This window comes from Saccoglossus kowalevskii, chromosome 13 (genome assembly GCF_978046115.1).
Source record: "Saccoglossus kowalevskii chromosome 13, keSacKowa6.1, whole genome shotgun sequence".
NCBI classification, from domain to species: domain Eukaryota; kingdom Metazoa; phylum Hemichordata; class Enteropneusta; family Harrimaniidae; genus Saccoglossus; species Saccoglossus kowalevskii.
Window position 1 is genome coordinate 23,816,874 of NC_140653.1, and position 18,493 is coordinate 23,835,366.

At 34.9% G+C, this 18,493-nt stretch overlaps 1 protein-coding gene across 3 annotated transcripts in view; it reads left to right on the forward strand.

Annotated features, from left to right (window-relative positions):
- LOC100377810 (coiled-coil domain-containing protein 171-like) overlaps positions 1 to 15,084 on the forward strand; it is a 47,162-nt gene extending 32,078 nt beyond the window's left edge. For 2 of the 3 annotated variants that reach the window (XM_085507094.1, XM_085507095.1), the window contains exons 18-29: positions 347 to 465; positions 927 to 1,067; positions 1,603 to 1,829; positions 2,523 to 2,705; positions 3,606 to 3,797; positions 4,036 to 4,181; positions 7,041 to 7,158; positions 8,872 to 8,931; positions 9,446 to 9,589; positions 10,176 to 10,309; positions 11,932 to 12,027; positions 12,905 to 15,084. In XM_085507094.1, coding sequence (XP_085363220.1) covers positions 347 to 465; positions 927 to 1,067; positions 1,603 to 1,829; positions 2,523 to 2,705; positions 3,606 to 3,797; positions 4,036 to 4,181; positions 7,041 to 7,158; positions 8,872 to 8,931; positions 9,446 to 9,589; positions 10,176 to 10,309; positions 11,932 to 12,027; positions 12,905 to 12,980 — 1,636 coding nt within the window. In that variant the 3' untranslated portion in view covers positions 12,981 to 15,084. The remainder of the gene's footprint in view (positions 1 to 346; positions 466 to 926; positions 1,068 to 1,602; positions 1,830 to 2,522; positions 2,706 to 3,605; positions 3,798 to 4,035; positions 4,182 to 7,040; positions 7,159 to 8,871; positions 8,932 to 9,445; positions 9,590 to 10,175; positions 10,310 to 11,931; positions 12,028 to 12,904) is intronic. The other variant, XM_085507096.1, reaches the window with a different exon arrangement.
- The last annotated feature ends 3,409 nt before the right edge of the window (positions 15,085 to 18,493 follow it).

Genomic DNA, 18,493 nt, shown 5'->3' on the forward strand with positions numbered 1-18,493 from the left:
CTATTAATACTGGTGTAGTAACAAAATAATATGAAACGCATAGAATTATACCCTGATGTAATATGGTCAGCATGTCTGCCAAATATCAGGAAAACTGCGACTTAGATTTGTGTGGGCGGCTATCCATGTGACTGATCAGCTGCTCACTTCGCAGTGCATTTGAAGAGTGGTATCCAATTAAATGAGAGCTTAAAGCTGTCGGCCGTTTCTGTTGTTTGTGTTCTCTGTGTATGTAACAAAATCTCAGCAGTCAGGTAACTTGAATAATTTTCTGTAAATGGGATTTGTTGTCTTTATTCTTCCAATGAATAAATTCTTATTTATCGTTTTTTTTTTTTTTTCTTAGGTTGAATCATTTTGTCCGTAGTAGTAAGCAGTTGTTTACATCCTATGACTTACCTGGCAATATGACATCTACCATTGTGTGTGTGACCGGTGTGGAAGACACGCAGACAAAGTTTACAGGTAAGACTGACTGACTCACTCAACCATATAGCAAAAATGATTATAATATTTAGTAATGATTGTCCTAAATAACTATAATAATTAATAAAAACAGCTTGAAGTTTCGAGCAATGGCTCTTTATCGAACACCAATCATGGAGTGTGTTAGTGAGTGGCATTCAAACTGGTTGATTGTTAGTAATCTTTTAAATATGGGGTATAACAAAAATAATCTTCAGTTCTGATGACCCATATTCAGTATACTGCTGAGAATCCTCATGACATAAACTCTTTCAACTCTTGACATGGTTGCAGTGTTAACAGCCAAGCAATTTCAAGCTCACCCCAAACATCTCTACATATATTGTACATTTTAGCTGAACCCAGCTGATGTATGAACATATAGTAATACAACTTGTAATTTATACATTTTTCTGCGATTTCATACCATGTACATAATACTTATATTTATTTATATTCAGGTGTTGGGTTAGAATCATCTCATTCTGAGTCAGGTACAGAAAATAAAACTATTGACTGGTTAACCAATCCTGAGCTGCTGAGGAATATCTTAGACTCAGTGTCAGATTTACAAGAACTTGTCAATAAGACTTCTATTGACGGTAAGTTTGTCATTATTTTCTCAGATACCAATGATTAAAAATGGAAAAGTGCATGCAAATAAGTGACCCGTTTAACCCTATGAGCAGCATTGTCAACTTTCGGCACCATCTACAAAAGGATTTTGTATAGTTTACTCTGCCTACATGAAATGTTAATAAAAATTGACAAACCTTTTGATCAAAAACTGGAAGCAACTTCTGCAACTGTATGGTCTGAAACGACGATGCAATTTAGTAACAAATTTAGTACAAAATGTGAAAATATTCGCACTGAATTTTGGGTGACACTCAGAGAGTAATAATGTAAACACAAATGGGTCAGTGGGTGGTAGTACGGTATTAAAATTTCCCCTAAAACATTTTTTGCTCACATGCTACATGTACTTGTACTTCAAATAGACAAATATGTCATAGGAATCAGTGTTTGGTTTTTTTTCTGCATTTTTCGCATATTTAATTGTTTAATTTGCATAATTACCTACCTGTACGTGTTCAACCGTTAGACCTGTTTGTAATCTAGTTTGTCTCATTTCAGATTTATCTAACCCTGGCAATAACAAAGTGGTGATAAATGCTGCTCGGAGCGCCTTCAGTCGATTGATGAGTAAATTGAGACCAGAGTTTGAATCGGCAACATTACAGAAATATCCTGTACATGGTTTCCGCGAGAAAGGATCTGTTGTAAGATTATTAGGACAAGGATTGAATAGAGTACTGGCCCACTCATCAATGGCTGGTAAACTTGAATTGGCATCAGCACAGGTTAGTTTTTACCATAATTGTAATAATTGCACACTGGGAACTTTCTGCGTCATCATTATTCTTCTTTATAACATTTGATAGTAGAATTTCAAAAAATGTTTACAACAAAATTGGACAAAGTGTGCTCAGGCAATGATAATAGTTTATGGAGGTTTTTCCCAAAGCTACTGTAAAATACTTTATTTTAGCGGGAATTAATTTTTGCTGAAAAGACTTTTTGAGTGTTTTGCATGGAATTTTTGAATGTAAAATATAGAAAATATATTCGTTAGATTTTATTACACTGAATCATTACTTCAGTGAAAATAGCAAAAATTAATTCCAAGCAAAAATATAGTATTTCACAGTATTTAATACTCAGTATTGCGCAAGATGGCTTTCGTGTCGGGGCATGACATTATTATTATGACATTATTATTACGAAAATAGGTCTTGCTATACTTTCCTGGAAAAAATATCTAGTATTATAATGTGTGAATCTTAAAATAACTAAACTGTTTTATGTGATTACTGATTCTAATAATATGAGGTAATTACAAGAATATGTCAAAATTTGCACGAAAGCAGTATCGTATTGACCGGTGCGTAATGGAGGTCGATGCATACCCATACCGCCTGAGTGCATACTTCGCAGTATTCCCGTGATAACCTTATTATTATACATATTATAATAATATTTTTTTTATTTGGCAGCAAACTATGAGCAGTCTACAGAACCACATCTTGGACTTTACACAGAAGTTACACACAGCTGAAGTTGACAGACGAGCTGTGAGAATTGAAAACTCTCAGTTACATCAAGAACTCATGGAGTTGAAGACAGATAGTATTAAAGCTAAAGACATTGAAGGAGAGCTTGTTAAGATTAGAGATGAGGTAAAATAAAACAATGTTCTTCGAACGCAAAAATGTTTTATTAACATTTTGCACATTTTTACATATTTTTGTTACTTGTGGACAAAATTGACATAATATCCTGTTTCCTACAGTTTCTGATCATAATTTTGAGCTCCACCGCTGACTTAGTTGACAGCGGAACTGTTCATAATGCGCTGGTTCGAGTCACGCATGCAGTACGTGTTTACTATAATTTGACATAGTCTTTACCTTGCCGTTTATTTGGTATTATTTGCTTACTTTACTTCCTATGTCGACAGCAACTATGAGTTTAAAATTATTTCTCAGTACTTGTTCATATTACTTATTGTCCCCCAATGCCTGTCAGCTTTACATTTTCTATTTTTCTTGAAAACTTTCTCCACTTGCTTTGATACTTTGTATATATGTACCCTGGGTGGACCTATCTCAATTACCTTCAATTACAAATTTTGATGAATATTTTTGTCATTTTTCGACTTCTTTCCTTAAAATGGCTAGCCCAATTGCTTTTAAATTGGTATTATATATATAAAGACACCTTAAGTGGACCTTAGTAAAATTTGTTCATTTTGTGACAATGCTTATATTCTCTAATTTTTGTAAATATTTTGATTATTTTTGGTAAAAAACACTATTTTGACTATACAGCGAAGCTATATCAGCCGACAGCCTGCTTGCTTTAAATATTAATTTATTCGTTTGTGGATGGTAACAAAAGTTGACTTTTGTATTTTATAAAAGGTCAATAACAAAGAAATCTGAATTAAAATTGTTTTGAGAGAGTTCCTGGATCAGTTTCAATCTTTCACAGCTACATTCACAGATTTTCAGTTTAAATATAAAATTCAAGACAATTTCGGAGTTCAATCTATTTTATCTGTCTTTTTTGTGCTATAGATACAGCATACAGTTCCCAGTGAACGCTTTGACACTATTTGTCAAGAATTGAGCAATGCCTTACAACGCGAGCAGCAGGCGCAGGAATTATTAAATGAACAAAGCAGTCAGCTTGAAGAATTGAGTTTACGATTAAATGAATTAACGACCGAAGATTTAGAAAGAAATGTTACAATTAACGAAGCTGTCAAGGTAAGTTATTTATTACAAAAATACGATAACAATACACTTGTTGAGAACTATTGCATTAGTAGATTACACTTATAGTTATTGACTTCTTTTTCTGTTATTTTGTAATATTTGTATGTCAACATCTTCAATATTTTCAGATGCTGTGAAAATAAAAATAGAATATTTATTAGATGTTGAGATGTGTGCTTTTCATTGTGAACTACCGGGTACACTATTTTCTAATTTTATTTTCCTGTAGAATCTTTCTGAAGCAAAGATGGAGCTCCGGCGCAAAGAACAATCCCTAAGGCAACTGAACAGACACTTATCACAACTTGAGAGTGATAAAAAACAGATGCACGAGAGTGTTTTTGATGCAGAAAACTCAATAAGACAAGCAGCTCGGTAAGGTTCAACACAACTGTTTCTTATCTCATTTCACAAACCATGTTACCATGGAAACGATTTAATTTGACAGCCATATTGGCAGACAAGATAAAATACTTGTGTGTGTCTCTCAGAAAATACACAGACTACACAACGTTTTGGGACTCAGTGATGTTACAAGTAACCCAGAAAATTGCAACACATTAAATATATAAAAGCTATGCCAACATAAAAAAATCGTGACATTTTTCTGGGCATTTATATAAATTTCATGTGATTTTAGTACCAATATATGGGTATGATCACTACAAGTGTCACTATCAGGAGTAGTGAGTCCAATCTTTATTTACGGTACCTTACTAATAATGATAAGATATTTTCAGTGTCTGTTATCTTTGATGTCATTGTTGTCAACTTTCTTGACATTGCATTATTTTTAGTAATCATTCAAACTTCATAGTATATTTTGACACAAAATAATGCATGGAAAATGCATCATCTATGGCCAATATACATTACTTTATAAACAAACAAACAAATAACAAATAAACAAACAATGTAAAATTATAAATTAAATGTTAGAAAAAATGTTAAATATTAAAAGTTTAATTTTTGTTTTCTGTTAAAATATCATTGATGAATTTTCCCAGGCTGTTGGTAATGAAACCATCATTTGAACTTAAAATTTGTTTGAACATGTTTTTTCTGATAATGTTAGTAGACTATTATACAACGACAAAGTATTAATAAATTGTGTACGACTAGTTATTAACCTTTGGTTCTTACAAACCAATAATGCATGTATTTCATCACCAATCGCCTTGTCTTTGTATCTTATCCTTTCAATTGGCAGTGTATGAGCAGAGATTCTAAATTTGGTTATACTTGTTCTATGACTAATATTTTTTACAAGTTCTAGATATGGCTGAAATTCATATTTTTTAGCTCCGCTGTCGACTTTGTCGAGCGGAGCTTATCATATGAGTGATTGTCCGTCGTCGTCGTCGTCCGTCGTCGTCGTCCGTGTCAATGTTTTACTTTTTCGACTTCTTCTTGAAAACTACAAGCCTGAATGCTTTGATACTTGGTGTATATGTACCTTGGGTAGACCTCTCTTAGATTTGTTCATTTCATGTTGATATCTTCAATTCTCTAATTTTGGTGAATATTTTTGTCATTTTTAGTAAAAAGTGATATTTTCGACTTCTTGTTGAAAACCGCAAGTGCAATTGCTTTGATATTACATATATAGGTACTACATGTGGACCTCTCTCAGATTTGTTCATTTCATGATGATATCTTCAATTCTCTAATTTTGGTGAATATTTTTGTCATTTTTAGTAAAAAGTGATATTTTCGACTTCTTGTTGAAAACCGCAAGTGCAATTGCTTTGATATTACATATATAGGTACTACATGTGGACCTCTCTCAGATTTGTTCATTTTGTAATGATATCTTTAATTCTCTAATTTTGGTGAATATTTTTGTCATTTTTGGTAAAAAGTGATATTTTCGACTTCTTGTTGAAAACTGCAAGTCCAATTGCTTTGGTATTACATATATAAGTACTACATGTCGACCTCTCTCAGATTTGTTCATTTTATAATGATATCTTCAATTCTCTAATTTTGGTGAATATTTTTGTAATTTTTGGTAAAAAGTGATATTTTCGACTTCTTGTTGAAAACCGCAAGTCCAATTGCTTTGATATTACATATATAGGTACTACATGTGACCCTCTCTCAGATTTGTTCATTTTGTAATGATATCTTTAATTCTCTAATTTTGGTGAATATTTTTGTAATTTTTGTTAAAAAGTGATATTTTTGACTTCTTGTTGAAAACCGCAAGTCCAATTGCTTTGATATTACATATATAGGTACTACATGTGACCCTCTCTCAGATTTGTTCATTTTGTAATGATATCTTTAATTCTCTAATTTCGGTGAATATTTTTGTAATTTTTGGTAAAAAGTGATATTTTCGACTTCTTGTTGAAAACCGCAAGTCCGATTGCTTTGATATATTATACATATAGGTACTACATGTGGACCTCTCTCAGATTTGTTCATTTTCTAATGATATCTTCTGTTCTTTAATTGCCATGTGCATTGCTAACAGCGGAGCTATCTCAGCCGACAGGCTGCTTGTTTTTTAAATGTCTTGTAAATGCGTAATTTATTATTTTCTATTTTTTGGAGGGCTGGCAACCACTGGTTATCAATATAGGTTTTCTGTAATTTCATTTTTGTTTGTATACTATTGAACTCTGCATTATCATGTACATTTGATATTTCCTGTAATTTGTTCACAAATGCTGTCCATGTGTTGCCAATTTAGTTTTTAGAGATAAAGAAACTTGATTCATATTATCAATCATTATAAAACCTTGACCAAATTTGGTTTTTGTGGTGGAGTTGATATCATACCATAATATAATTATCCTATTCTCGGGGCGGACATTTAAGCTTTTTCACTGCCAGGCAAACATCATGGTAAATACAAAGGCCAAAAACTCTCAGAAAGCTGTACTTTGGGATAGTTGTTGTGACTCCCCTGAACAGTGTAAAAAGATTACCCCTACATGTTAAACATATATAGATCTGGTTGCTCAGGATTACTGTGCTTATGCTGAGTTTGTGCTGTTTCCTTGACTTTAGCTGTTTTCATTAGCACTCTGGTCCTGTGTTCCACAGCAGCATGTACATTGCCCATAGAAATAATGGTACAGTGCTGCGCGTCTAAGCAAGGTAGAATTATCTATTACATAGCTCCACCCCCAAAAATATAATTAAAATACACTACACACTGCATAAAAATAAACCACAAGTTTTCTTTCTGACTGGTGTATATTTGTCTGCTTTTTATGTTTTTAGAGAGAAAGAAACTTTAGCTAACTACCTGAGGACAGTTGAGTCAGCGTTATTACAACATAAACATCAGATACTCTCATCTCGGTCTTCGCCTACAAGTATTGAATTATCGATACCAAAGGTAAATACACTTCTGTTATTTGCTGCACAGTAACCCATCCGACTACCTAGACTGGTTGATATTGTTTCCATATCCCATTCAGACTACCTAGACTGATTGAAATTATTTACATATGGCATCAGACTACCTAGACTAGTTGAAATTATTACATATGCCATCAGACTACCTAGACTAGTTGAAATTATTACATATGCCATCAGACTACCTAGATTAGTTAAAATTATTACATATGCCATCAGGCTACCTAGTCTAGTTGAAATTATTACATATGCCATCAGACTACCTAGACTAGTTAAAATTATTACATATGGCATCAGACTACCTAGACTAGTTGAAATTATTACATATGCCATCAGACTATCTGGACTAGTTAAAATTATTACATATGGCATCAGACTACCTAGACTAGTTGAAATTATTACATATGCCATAAGACTACCTAGACTAGTTGAAATTATTACATATGCCATCAGACTACCTAGACTAGTTGAAATTATTACATATGCCATCAGACTACCTAGACTAGTTGAAATTATTACATATGCCATCAGACTACCTAGTCTAGTTGAAATTATTACATATGCCATCAGACTACCTAGACTAGTTAAAATTATTACATATGGCATCAGACTACCTAGACTAGTTGAAATTATTACATATGCCATCAGACTATCTAGACTAGTTAAAATTATTACATATGGCATCAGACTACCTAGACTAGTTGAAATTATTACATATGCCATCAGACTACCTAGACTAGTTGAAATTATTACATATGCCATCAGACTATCTAGACTAGTTAAAATTATTACATATGGCATCAGACTACCTAGACTAGTTGAAATTATTACATATGCCATCAGACTACCTAGACTAGTTAAAATTATTACATATGCCATCAGACTACCTAGACTAGTTGAAATTATTACATTGGCATCAGACTACCTAGACTAATTGAAATTATTACATATGGCATCAGATTACCTAGACTGGTTGAAATTATTACATATGGCATCAGACTACCTAGACTAGTTGAAATTATTACATATGGCATCAGACTACCTAGACTAGTTGAAATTATTACATATGCCATCAGACTACCTAGACTAGTTGAAAGTATTACATTGGCATCAGACTACCTAGACTAATTGAAATTATTACATATGGCATCAGACTACCTAGACTAGTTGAAATTATTACATATGCCATCAGACTACCTAGACTAGTTGAAATTATTACATATGCCATCAGACTACCTAGACTAGTTGAAATTATTACATATAGCATCAGACTACCTAGACTAGTTGACTGTCTAGGCTAATTGAATTGTTTCCATATCCCATCAGACTACCTAGACTAATTGAAATTGTTTCCAGATGATCTATCCTGTGTGACCTATTATTATATCTAGCAGATTACCAAGACTAGTTGAAAACATTACATATCCCACTAGACTAGTTTGAATTTTGTGTATCTCACCAGTCTACCTAGACTAATTGAAATTGTTAATACATACCGGTTGAAAACATTCCATAGGTTGAAATATTGTTTCTCAACTGAGTGGCTGTCTCATGTTTCGTTTTACTCACTTATAGACTAGGGAATAACTAGAACTATAAAAAAAACATTGCAGTACTCGATTGACAATCTATTACACAGTCGTAGTTACTGATATCATTATTTCTAAGTAGTAACTTTATTTTTTATCTCTAGTTGATGCCGTCAGAACTTGGTGATGGAATGAAAATGGGACCTGCTATGCTGGCATCACAAGTAAGCTGTGATTTTATTATGTTTAGTTAGGGGGCATTGTTTCAAGGATCCCCTAGCTGATTTAATATATTCACTATGTAGCAATAATAGTTTTAGTAATATATCCATTCTACTTGACACTTCTTGTCTTTTGTTAAGCAATCAAAATTAAATTGTAACTATGTTGGTACCTATTGATATAAACCGTTTGTTTGGTATAGAAGTTTTAAAAAGCAACACAACGGCCATTATAATACATGCCTATTTGTTAAAGCAAGATTCTACTGTTCTCTGCTTGGTCTTTATTTGCAACATATACATGCTATATGCAGCTCAATACATTAGCAAAGTCATAACTGTAGTACTTTATCGCCTCTTAAATTATCACCAAACATAATTTTGATAATTTACATGCTTGCTCATAAATGTTGTGTGAGCCTTGCTCTATGTTTATTCCTGAGCCCAGCCTGCATGTCAGTTTTCATGGTGCATCAGATCACATAGTTACTTATACTTTATTTTGATTTCTCATCAGAGTGTTGTCGCCGCAGTAACAGATATAGAACAAGCCTTGATGTCCCGTGTGTCTGTTCTGGAAAATGAAATTACTTCAAACAAAAAACATGTGGAGACGTTGAAAAAAGAACTTAGTGCAGCATGTAAAAGGGAATATGAAGAGGTATGTATTCTGTATGATCTTGTTAACCCATGGTCAGTTTGAGCGCCATAATTTTTCTATCCAATCACATTTTTATGTATATTGCTATAATTTCTGTTTTAATTTTTGAACAGATGAACGTAATTTCTGATTGATCAAAATTTTTTGAAAACTTTTGAAACAAATTATGCAGTTTTATTTTGTGATGATTGTGACTAAGTTATCTTTGGCTTTCATAGAGTAGAATGTTGTTAAATAATCAATTCTCATTTTTGCATTTACATGTATGAGTATTGTGACTTTAACCTTCTTTTAACCTTAAAATATACCCCCTACCGGTACTTGTTTACAAGTGTGTTCTTGTGAATTTTTGAAATCTGAAATATAACTAAAAACTTAATAATTTTGAGAAAATTGAATGTAAGCAGTGCAAGTTTTGAATATTTGTCTTGCACAATAGAATACTGCAGAGCTTGTAACTGAATCAGAGTTTATTCAGATTGAGACCACGTCTGGAATCTCTCTTTACATATTTAATTATTTCCATCATAGGGTCCTGCTTTGCGTTATGCATCACTTTTTTTATATGTGTGTTTTTAATTATCAGGTTGATTTTCTTGGAAATGAACGCCCTCGTTTTGACAGAAATGGTTACGAAATGCCATCCGAGAGATCATTTGGTAAACCACGTCCATTGTATGAGCCAGATAGAAGTTACATGGAAGACTTTGCACCATTGAGGTATGTTGGACCATATAACAGATCTCAGTTGAATTAAGTTTGCTGTACGTTTCTGATGTTTCCATGGAAATGATGACGCCATAGTGTTAATCACTACTCTGGTGGTCATTTTAAATTAAAATTAGTCAAAATGCATTTCATAAACTGAGGTCTGTAATTCAACAATTAATTTGTGTATGGCAAATTTCCTAGTCCAGATTCGAACAAAGACCCAAAAGGGGACTTATGGGTTGATCACCATCCATCCATCCATGTTTCCATGCATCTTGGGCTGTATCTTAGACATACCTTGACCTATTTCTTTCAAATCCTGCAAATCTAGCACATGCAATGATTTCCTGATTGCATCAAAGATGGCCGACCGGCGACCATTTTTATTGTGAAAATGCACTAAAATGGCCGTAACCAAAATTTGACTCAATATGGTCGACTGGTGGCAATTTTGCTCTTGCAAAATTCCATTGCTGACTTGTGTCTTGTACATTTTTTTGACAATTTACTTCAAACATTATATATAGACAGTACATTATGGCATATATATGCACATACAATAATTTTGTCATCTGATCAAAGATGGCCCACATCTGACTATTTTAGGTGTAAAAAAAAAAAATCATTTATTTTGACATGTCTTGGAACCAAATTTTTAAACTTGACGCATGGAGCCGGGAACAGCCACTGATGGCACTGTATACAATCGAGACTTATTTTGGCTTGCCGTGGTTCATTTAGATTTCATTTTAAAACGAAAAAGCTGTTGTTAAATTTGGTGACCAGTTTAGTATGATAGAAAGCGTTTACAGTATTCAAATTACCACAATAGACAGAGTTGGGGTCAAGACCGAATATATGTGATTCCAGCATTTCATACTAAATGCTTTCTATTAATAATTTCACTTTCAAATAATATTCATGAGATATGTCTACGTCATAACCTTGTTGAAAGTTATTAGCATATTGTGTATGCAGTGCGCATGCTTCAGGCTCTTTTTCCGTATTCCACAACGTATTCCACAACGCATGTGTCATCACAGGGAGGTCAATTGAAATTTATTACGTGACGTACAGCACTGTCAATGGGTTTCACCACATTGATGGTGTTGAACGTTGCCTTCATATTTGAAGCCTACTCATAAGGGATGCTACCAGTTATATACAACAGCTAACAAGATAGCGACTGCTAAGGATTTGTACATACTCCCACCGTGTCAAACGCTGTAATGCAATGACAATCCTGGTTTCTTCATAACTCTGGATAGAATCAGTAACCATTACTTAGGTTTATGTCGATGCATGTCACTTTGATTTAGTTCACAGAAGATGGCTGTTACAACAAAAATTATTTGTTTTTCTCACTTTATAACACAACAGAACTGTGCCCACTCTTAATTAGTAGTAGAAGTCATTTGCTTTGACATCAGGATAACACATGAAATTGCCATTTGATAGAGACATCACCGTATGACGGTGTCTAGTCCTAAACATGGAGTATGGTTTCTATGTAAATAGTCAATAGTGAATGTTGCGTATAGACGAGAATGACAATCAATGCCTCAAACTGTTTTGAATATAAACAAATGTAATATAAATTACCTGTATTATTAAAATTAATTATATTACAGAGAAGAAGTTGATCAATCTGCTTACAGTGCCAGAAAAACTGTAAGTCCACGTCATCATTACCGATCAATGTCTCAACCCTCATCACGCTCTGCATTGTAAGTCCAGTCTTTGTTGTTTTGTCGTAGTGTGTAGTCATTCATCTTGTATTCTTTGTGTTGTTTTTTTTAGTGCGTAGTCATTCATCTTGCATTTTTTGTGTTTTTTTGTAGTGTGTAGTCATTCGTCTTTCATTCTTTGTTTGTTTGTTTATTTCTCATTTGCAGAATCAGGGTGTGGTGATGGTATTTAATTTAAAATTTATGAACCATTTTGAATTGAAGGAGGGTTGCTTGGAATTTTGTAAGCAAAATGTTGCTTCTCATTTTCAAACCTCCCCTGATTTGAAATGATCCATGCTTCACTTGTTATTATTAATGCGTGTGTGCGCGTTTATTGGACTTTTTCACCACAAGACAATTCTAAAAGTTGTTAGCCCTTCCAATGCACATGCACTGTTCTGATGACAATGCCACTGAGAGAGTATAAGCTTATGTAGCACATTGCAATACAGATTTAACTAGTGGGCGAATAATTGACAAGACTGAAAACCTACTTATGTCTGTCAATATAAAAGTTAGAAATGGATAATTTGAATCTAATTGATGAGAATTTGCATATGGTTACATGATGTAATTTATTCATAAGAATTTGCGTATCGGTCACATGATGTAATTTATTCATGAAAATCTGTATATGGGTCACATGATGTAATTTATTCATGAGAATCTGTATATGGGTCACATGATTTAATTTATTCATGAGAATTTGCATATGGGTCACATGATGTAATTTATTCATGAGAATCTGCATATGGTTCACATGATGCAACTTATTCATGAGAATCTGCATATGGGTCACATGATGTAATTCATTCATAAACATGTGCACATGGGTCACATGATATAATTTATTCATACTTCCATATATTTTCAGACACCTTTCTCCTAGTCCTAGAAGGCCAACCAGAAGACGATTAAGTCATGAATTCCCATATGCAGGTGGTAACTAACTAGTATTAATCCAAATCAATGAGCAGTCCTATCAGGAATATGGAACACCATAGCAACAGATATTGATATTGCCTCTAAGGAACTCCAGTGTGATGTACTATATTTACTCAATTAGAAGCGCATACAGACACTTCAGTAAATGTGTGAATCTTTTTAGTATTCATATGTATGTACTTCTATCGTAGATTTCATGGTATTTTTTTTTTAAATCACTGTACATGTGATTGATTCGTAAAGGATGATGGGCGTCACAAGTGTTTAATGTGAGTCCCATATTATGCATAACAACATATTCAAGTTGGTCAAGTGCCTTGTTTATTTCAACACTCACATTCAACGCTCAAATTCAACGCTCACATTTAACGCTCACATTCACAATGACCATCACCCTTCAGGGAATCATCTCTGCTAAAATTTAATCTTTAATTTGCATATTGAACATGCATGACAATGAACTTATGGAATAATTGAAGAGTTGCTTCTTCTTTTTTCGTGGAAATTTTCCTGCATTTTTATGTCATAACTTTGAAACCTAACCAACCTTGTGAATACAAATAACATTTTTTCTGATTTTTGTATTATCTTGAGTGTTCTTTGTAAATTAACATAACGAGAGATAATGATACCGTCCACAGGTCTAAATTTGTGTTACTCTCTGGACGCTCACATTGTGAAACATGGTCTTCGGGTGAACTCATCTAGTGTGTCTGTTTCATACTCATATGTACTCACAAAATATTGGTGCAGGTTTTTTTCTGTATTTTCTCAGATTTGAATTAACAGGTTATCAGTACTGCACATTGTATACTTCATGAAAACATTTTGAGAAACTGAAAGAGGTGTTGAGGTTCAAGTTCATATACTTAACTTGTCAAAATTCAAAATGTATTTTAAACTTTTAAAACTGTACCTTGGGCAAAGTACATATTCTGTTTTTTTCTGTTTATTTTTTTGACAAATATTATTAAAAAAAACAACATAATATTTTAATCAGAATATACCGGTAATACGTGTGAAATAAAATTAAGGTTGTCTGCCACTCCAACCATTTTAAAAAGTGGAATAATCCTTTGTATCTACATTTATGAAGCTTTATGTCAAATTATATTCATATTTAAATACAATGAAAACACATATATAATCAGTATTCTTATTAGTAGTAGTATAATTGCAGATTATTGTGCCAAATGTTGCCACCCTGTCAACTAAAATAACCCACAAGAAATGTAATATTACACCCATAACACCTCATATTCAAAATGAAATAATCTGTAAGTCATATGTGCCAAACCCACCACCCCATATACAAAGTGGAATAACCCTATGATGTCATAGATAATACTAAACTGGGACAGTCCTCACATCAGTGAATGTTCCGTCATATCTATATGAAAGTCTCTAGTTCCTAATCATTACAATACCAAAAATCATTTTTTTGTTTCAGCTTCAGTTACTGTAGTAAGTGTGAGGTAAAACAAAAAGGTTTTGCTTCATTCGAGGGAAATTGAAGAATGCTTTGCTATTTTTTTTTATACTAAGATTATACCACTACCACCAAAGAAAGATGTGTGTTCAGCATTTAATATTTATTAATTAATGCTTTCAAAAATATGCGTTTAATAAAATTTTATATGAATTGACAAAACAAAATTACTGAAACCAAAAATAAACATTTTCCATTCTACTTCACTGGTACGCATATTGCAACAACAAAAAGTGTGTGAGGCGAAGATTTCAAACTAACGGCACAATGACAAGAAGCAAAACACTTTCTTTTTTGGTATAATAAATGTAATTTAATGGTAAAGGGTTTCTGTTTTGGTGTTTTTTATGTTTATTTCATGATTTGAATATAATGTATAGTTTAACAAAGATTACTTTCACATGAACCTGTTACCCTCTTATAGTTGTAAATAGGAAATAAACAGTTTCTGAATATTTTGATTTTTCTTTTCTTTATGTATCCTTCATGCATTTTTTAAGTGTTTTGTTACCAGTGTTTATTTTATAAATGAATTTTCAGATCACACAAAATTTGAGATTTTATTTTTGAATGTATATATTTTAATGGAAATCATATTAAATAATTTATATGTAAATAAATCTGTTGTCATATGGTGTTATAGGTGAGCTGTGAATTAGTGCTGTAATTCTGCCAGTGTGGTCATAATAATTTAGTACAAAGCCACTGTGGGCCCTTCAATAAAAGCAAGATGAATTTTGGACTATTAACTCATTGAGCAAGTCCGGTCATAGAAATGCAGGGAGCCCTCCCTCAAACTAGCTACACTGCAGTTGAATTTTAGACTATTAACTCATTGAGCAAGTCCGGTCATAGAAATGCAGGGAGCCCTCCCTCAAACTAGCTACACTGCAGTTGAATTTTAGACTATTAACTCATTGAGCAAGTCCGGTCATAGAAATGCAGGGAGCCCTCCCTCAAACTAGCTACACTGCAGTTGAATTTTAGACTATTAACTCATTGAGCAAGTCCAGTCATAGAAATGCAGGGAGCCCTCCCTCAAACTAGCTACACTGCAGTTGAATTTTAGACTATTAACTCATTGAGCAAATCCGGTCATAGAAATGCAGGGAGCCCTCCCTCAAACTAGCTACACTGCAGTTGAATTTTGGACTATTAGCTCATTGAGCAAATCCGGTCATAGAAATGCAGGGAGCCCTCCCTCAAACTAGCTACACTGCAGTTGAATTTTGGACTATTAGCTCATTGAGCAAGTCCGGTCATAGAAATGCAGGGAGCCCTCCCTCAAACTAGCTACACTGCAGTTGAATTTTAGACTATTAGCTCATTGAGCAAGTCCGGTCATAGAAATGCAGGGAGCCCTCCCTCAAACTAGCTACACTGCAGTTGAATTTTAGACTATTAACTCATTGAGCAAGTCCGGTCATAGAAATGCAGGGAGCCCTCCCTCAAACTAGCTACACTGCAGTTGAATTTTAGACTATTAACTCATTGAGCAAGTCCGGTCATAGAAATGCAGGGAGCCCTCCCTCAAACTAGCTACACTGCAGTTGAATTTTAGACTATTAACTCATTGAGCAAGTCCGGTCATAGAAATGCAGGGAGCCCTCCCTCAAACTAGCTACACTGCAGTTGAATTTTAGACTATTAACTCATTGAGCAAGTCCGGTCATAGAAATGCAGGGAGCCCTCCCTCAAACTAGCTACACTGCAGTTGAATTTTAGACTATTAACTCATTGAGCAAGTCCGGTCATAGAAATGCAGGGAGCCCTCCCTCAAACTAGCTACACTGCAGTTGAATTTTAGACTATTAACTCATTGAGCAAGTCCGGTCATAGAAATGCAGGGAGCCCTCCCTCAAACTAGCTACACTGCAGTTGAATTTTAGACTATTAACTCATTGAGCAAGTCCAGTCATAGAAATGCAGGGAGCCCTCCCTCAAACTAGCTACACTGCAGTTGAATTTTAGACTATTAACTCATTGAGCAAATCCGGTCATAGAAATGCAGGGAGCCCTCCCTCAAACTAGCTACACTGCAGTTGAATTTTGGACTATTAGCTCATTGAGCAAATCCGGTCATAGAAATGCAGGGAGCCCTCCCTCAAACTAGCTACACTGCAGTTGAATTTTGGACTATTAGCTCATTGAGCAAGTCCGGTCATAGAAATGCAGGGAGCCCTCCCTCAAACTAGCTACACTGCAGTTGAATTTTGGACTATTAGCTCATTGAGCAAGTCCTGTCATAGAAATGCAGGGAGCCCTCCCTCAAACTAGCTACACTGCAGTTGAATTTTAGACTATTAGCTCATTGAGCAAGTCCGGTCATAGAAATGCAGGGAGCCCTCCCTCAAACTAGCTACACTGCAGTTGAATTTTAGACTATTAGCTCATTGAGCAAGTCCGGTCATAGAAATGCAGGGAGCCCTCCCTCAAACTAGCTACACTGCAGTTGAATTTTAGACTATTAGCTCATTGAGCAAGTCCGGTCATAGAAATGCAGGGAGCCCTCCCTCAAACTAGCTACACTGCAGTTGAATTTTAGACTATTAGCTCATTGAGCAAGTCCGGTCATAGAAATGCAGGGAGCCCTCCCTCAAACTAGCTACACTGCAGTTGAATTTTAGACTATTAACTCATTGAGCAAGTCCGGTCATAGAAATGCAGGGAGCCCTCCCTCAAACTAGCTACACTGCAGTTGAATTTTAGACTATTAACTCATTGAGCAAGTCCAGTCATAGAAATGCAGGGAGCCCTCCCTCAAACTAGCTACACTGCAGTTGAATTTTGGACTATTAGCTCATTGAGCAAATCCGGTCATAGAAATGCAGGGAGCCCTCCCTCAAACTAGCTACACTGCAGTTGTATTTTGGACTATTAGCTCATTGAGCAAGTCCGGTCATAGAAATGCAGGGAGCCCTCCCTCAAACTAGCTACACTGCAGTTGAATTTTGGACTATTAGCTCATTGAGCAAGTCCGGTCATAGAAATGCAGGGAGCCCTCCCTCAAACTAGCTACACTGCAGTTGAATTTTAGACTATTAGCTCATTGAGTAAGTCCGGTCATAGAAATGCAGGGAGCCCTCCCTCAAACTAGCTACACTGCAGTTGAATTTTAGACTATTAGCTCATTGAGCAAGTCCGGTCATAGAAATGCAGGGAGCCCTCCCTCAAACTAGCTACACTGCAGTTGAATTTTAGACTATTAGCTCATTGAGCAAGTCCGGTCATAGAAATGCAGGGAGCCCTCCCTCAAACTAGCTACACTGCAGTTGAATTTTAGACTATTAGCTCATTGAGCAAGTCCGGTCATAGAAATGCAGGGAGCCCTCCCTCAAACTAGCTACACTGCAGTTGAATTTTAGACTATTAACTCATTGAGCAAGTCCGGTCATAGAAATGCAGGGAGCCCTCCCTCAAACTAGCTACACTGCAGTTGAATTTTAGACTATTAACTCATTGAGCAAGTCCAGTCATAGAAATGCACGGAGCCCTCCCTCAAACTAGCTACACTGCAGTTGAATTTTAGACTATTAACTCATTGAGCAAGTCCGGTCATAGAAATGCAGGGAGCCCTCCCTCAAACTAGCTACACTGCAGTTGAATTTTAGACTATTAACTCATTGAGCAAGTCCGGTCATAGAAATGCAGGGAGCCCTCCCTCAAACTAGCTACACTGCAGTTGAATTTTAGACTATTAACTCATTGAGCAAGTCCAGTCATAGAAATGCAGGGAGCCCTCCCTCAAACTAGCTACACTGCAGTTGAATTTTAGACTATTAACTCATTGAGCAAATCTGGTCATAGAAATGCAGGGAGCCCTCCCTCAAACTAGCTACACTGCAGTTGAATTTTGGACTATTAGCTCATTGAGCAAATCCGGTCATAGAAATGCAGGGAGCCCTCCCTCAAACTAGCTACACTGCAGTTGAATTTTGGACTATTAGCTCATTGAGCAAGTCCGGTCATAGAAATGCAGGGAGCCCTCCCTCAAACTAGCTACACTGCAGTTGAATTTTGGACTATTAG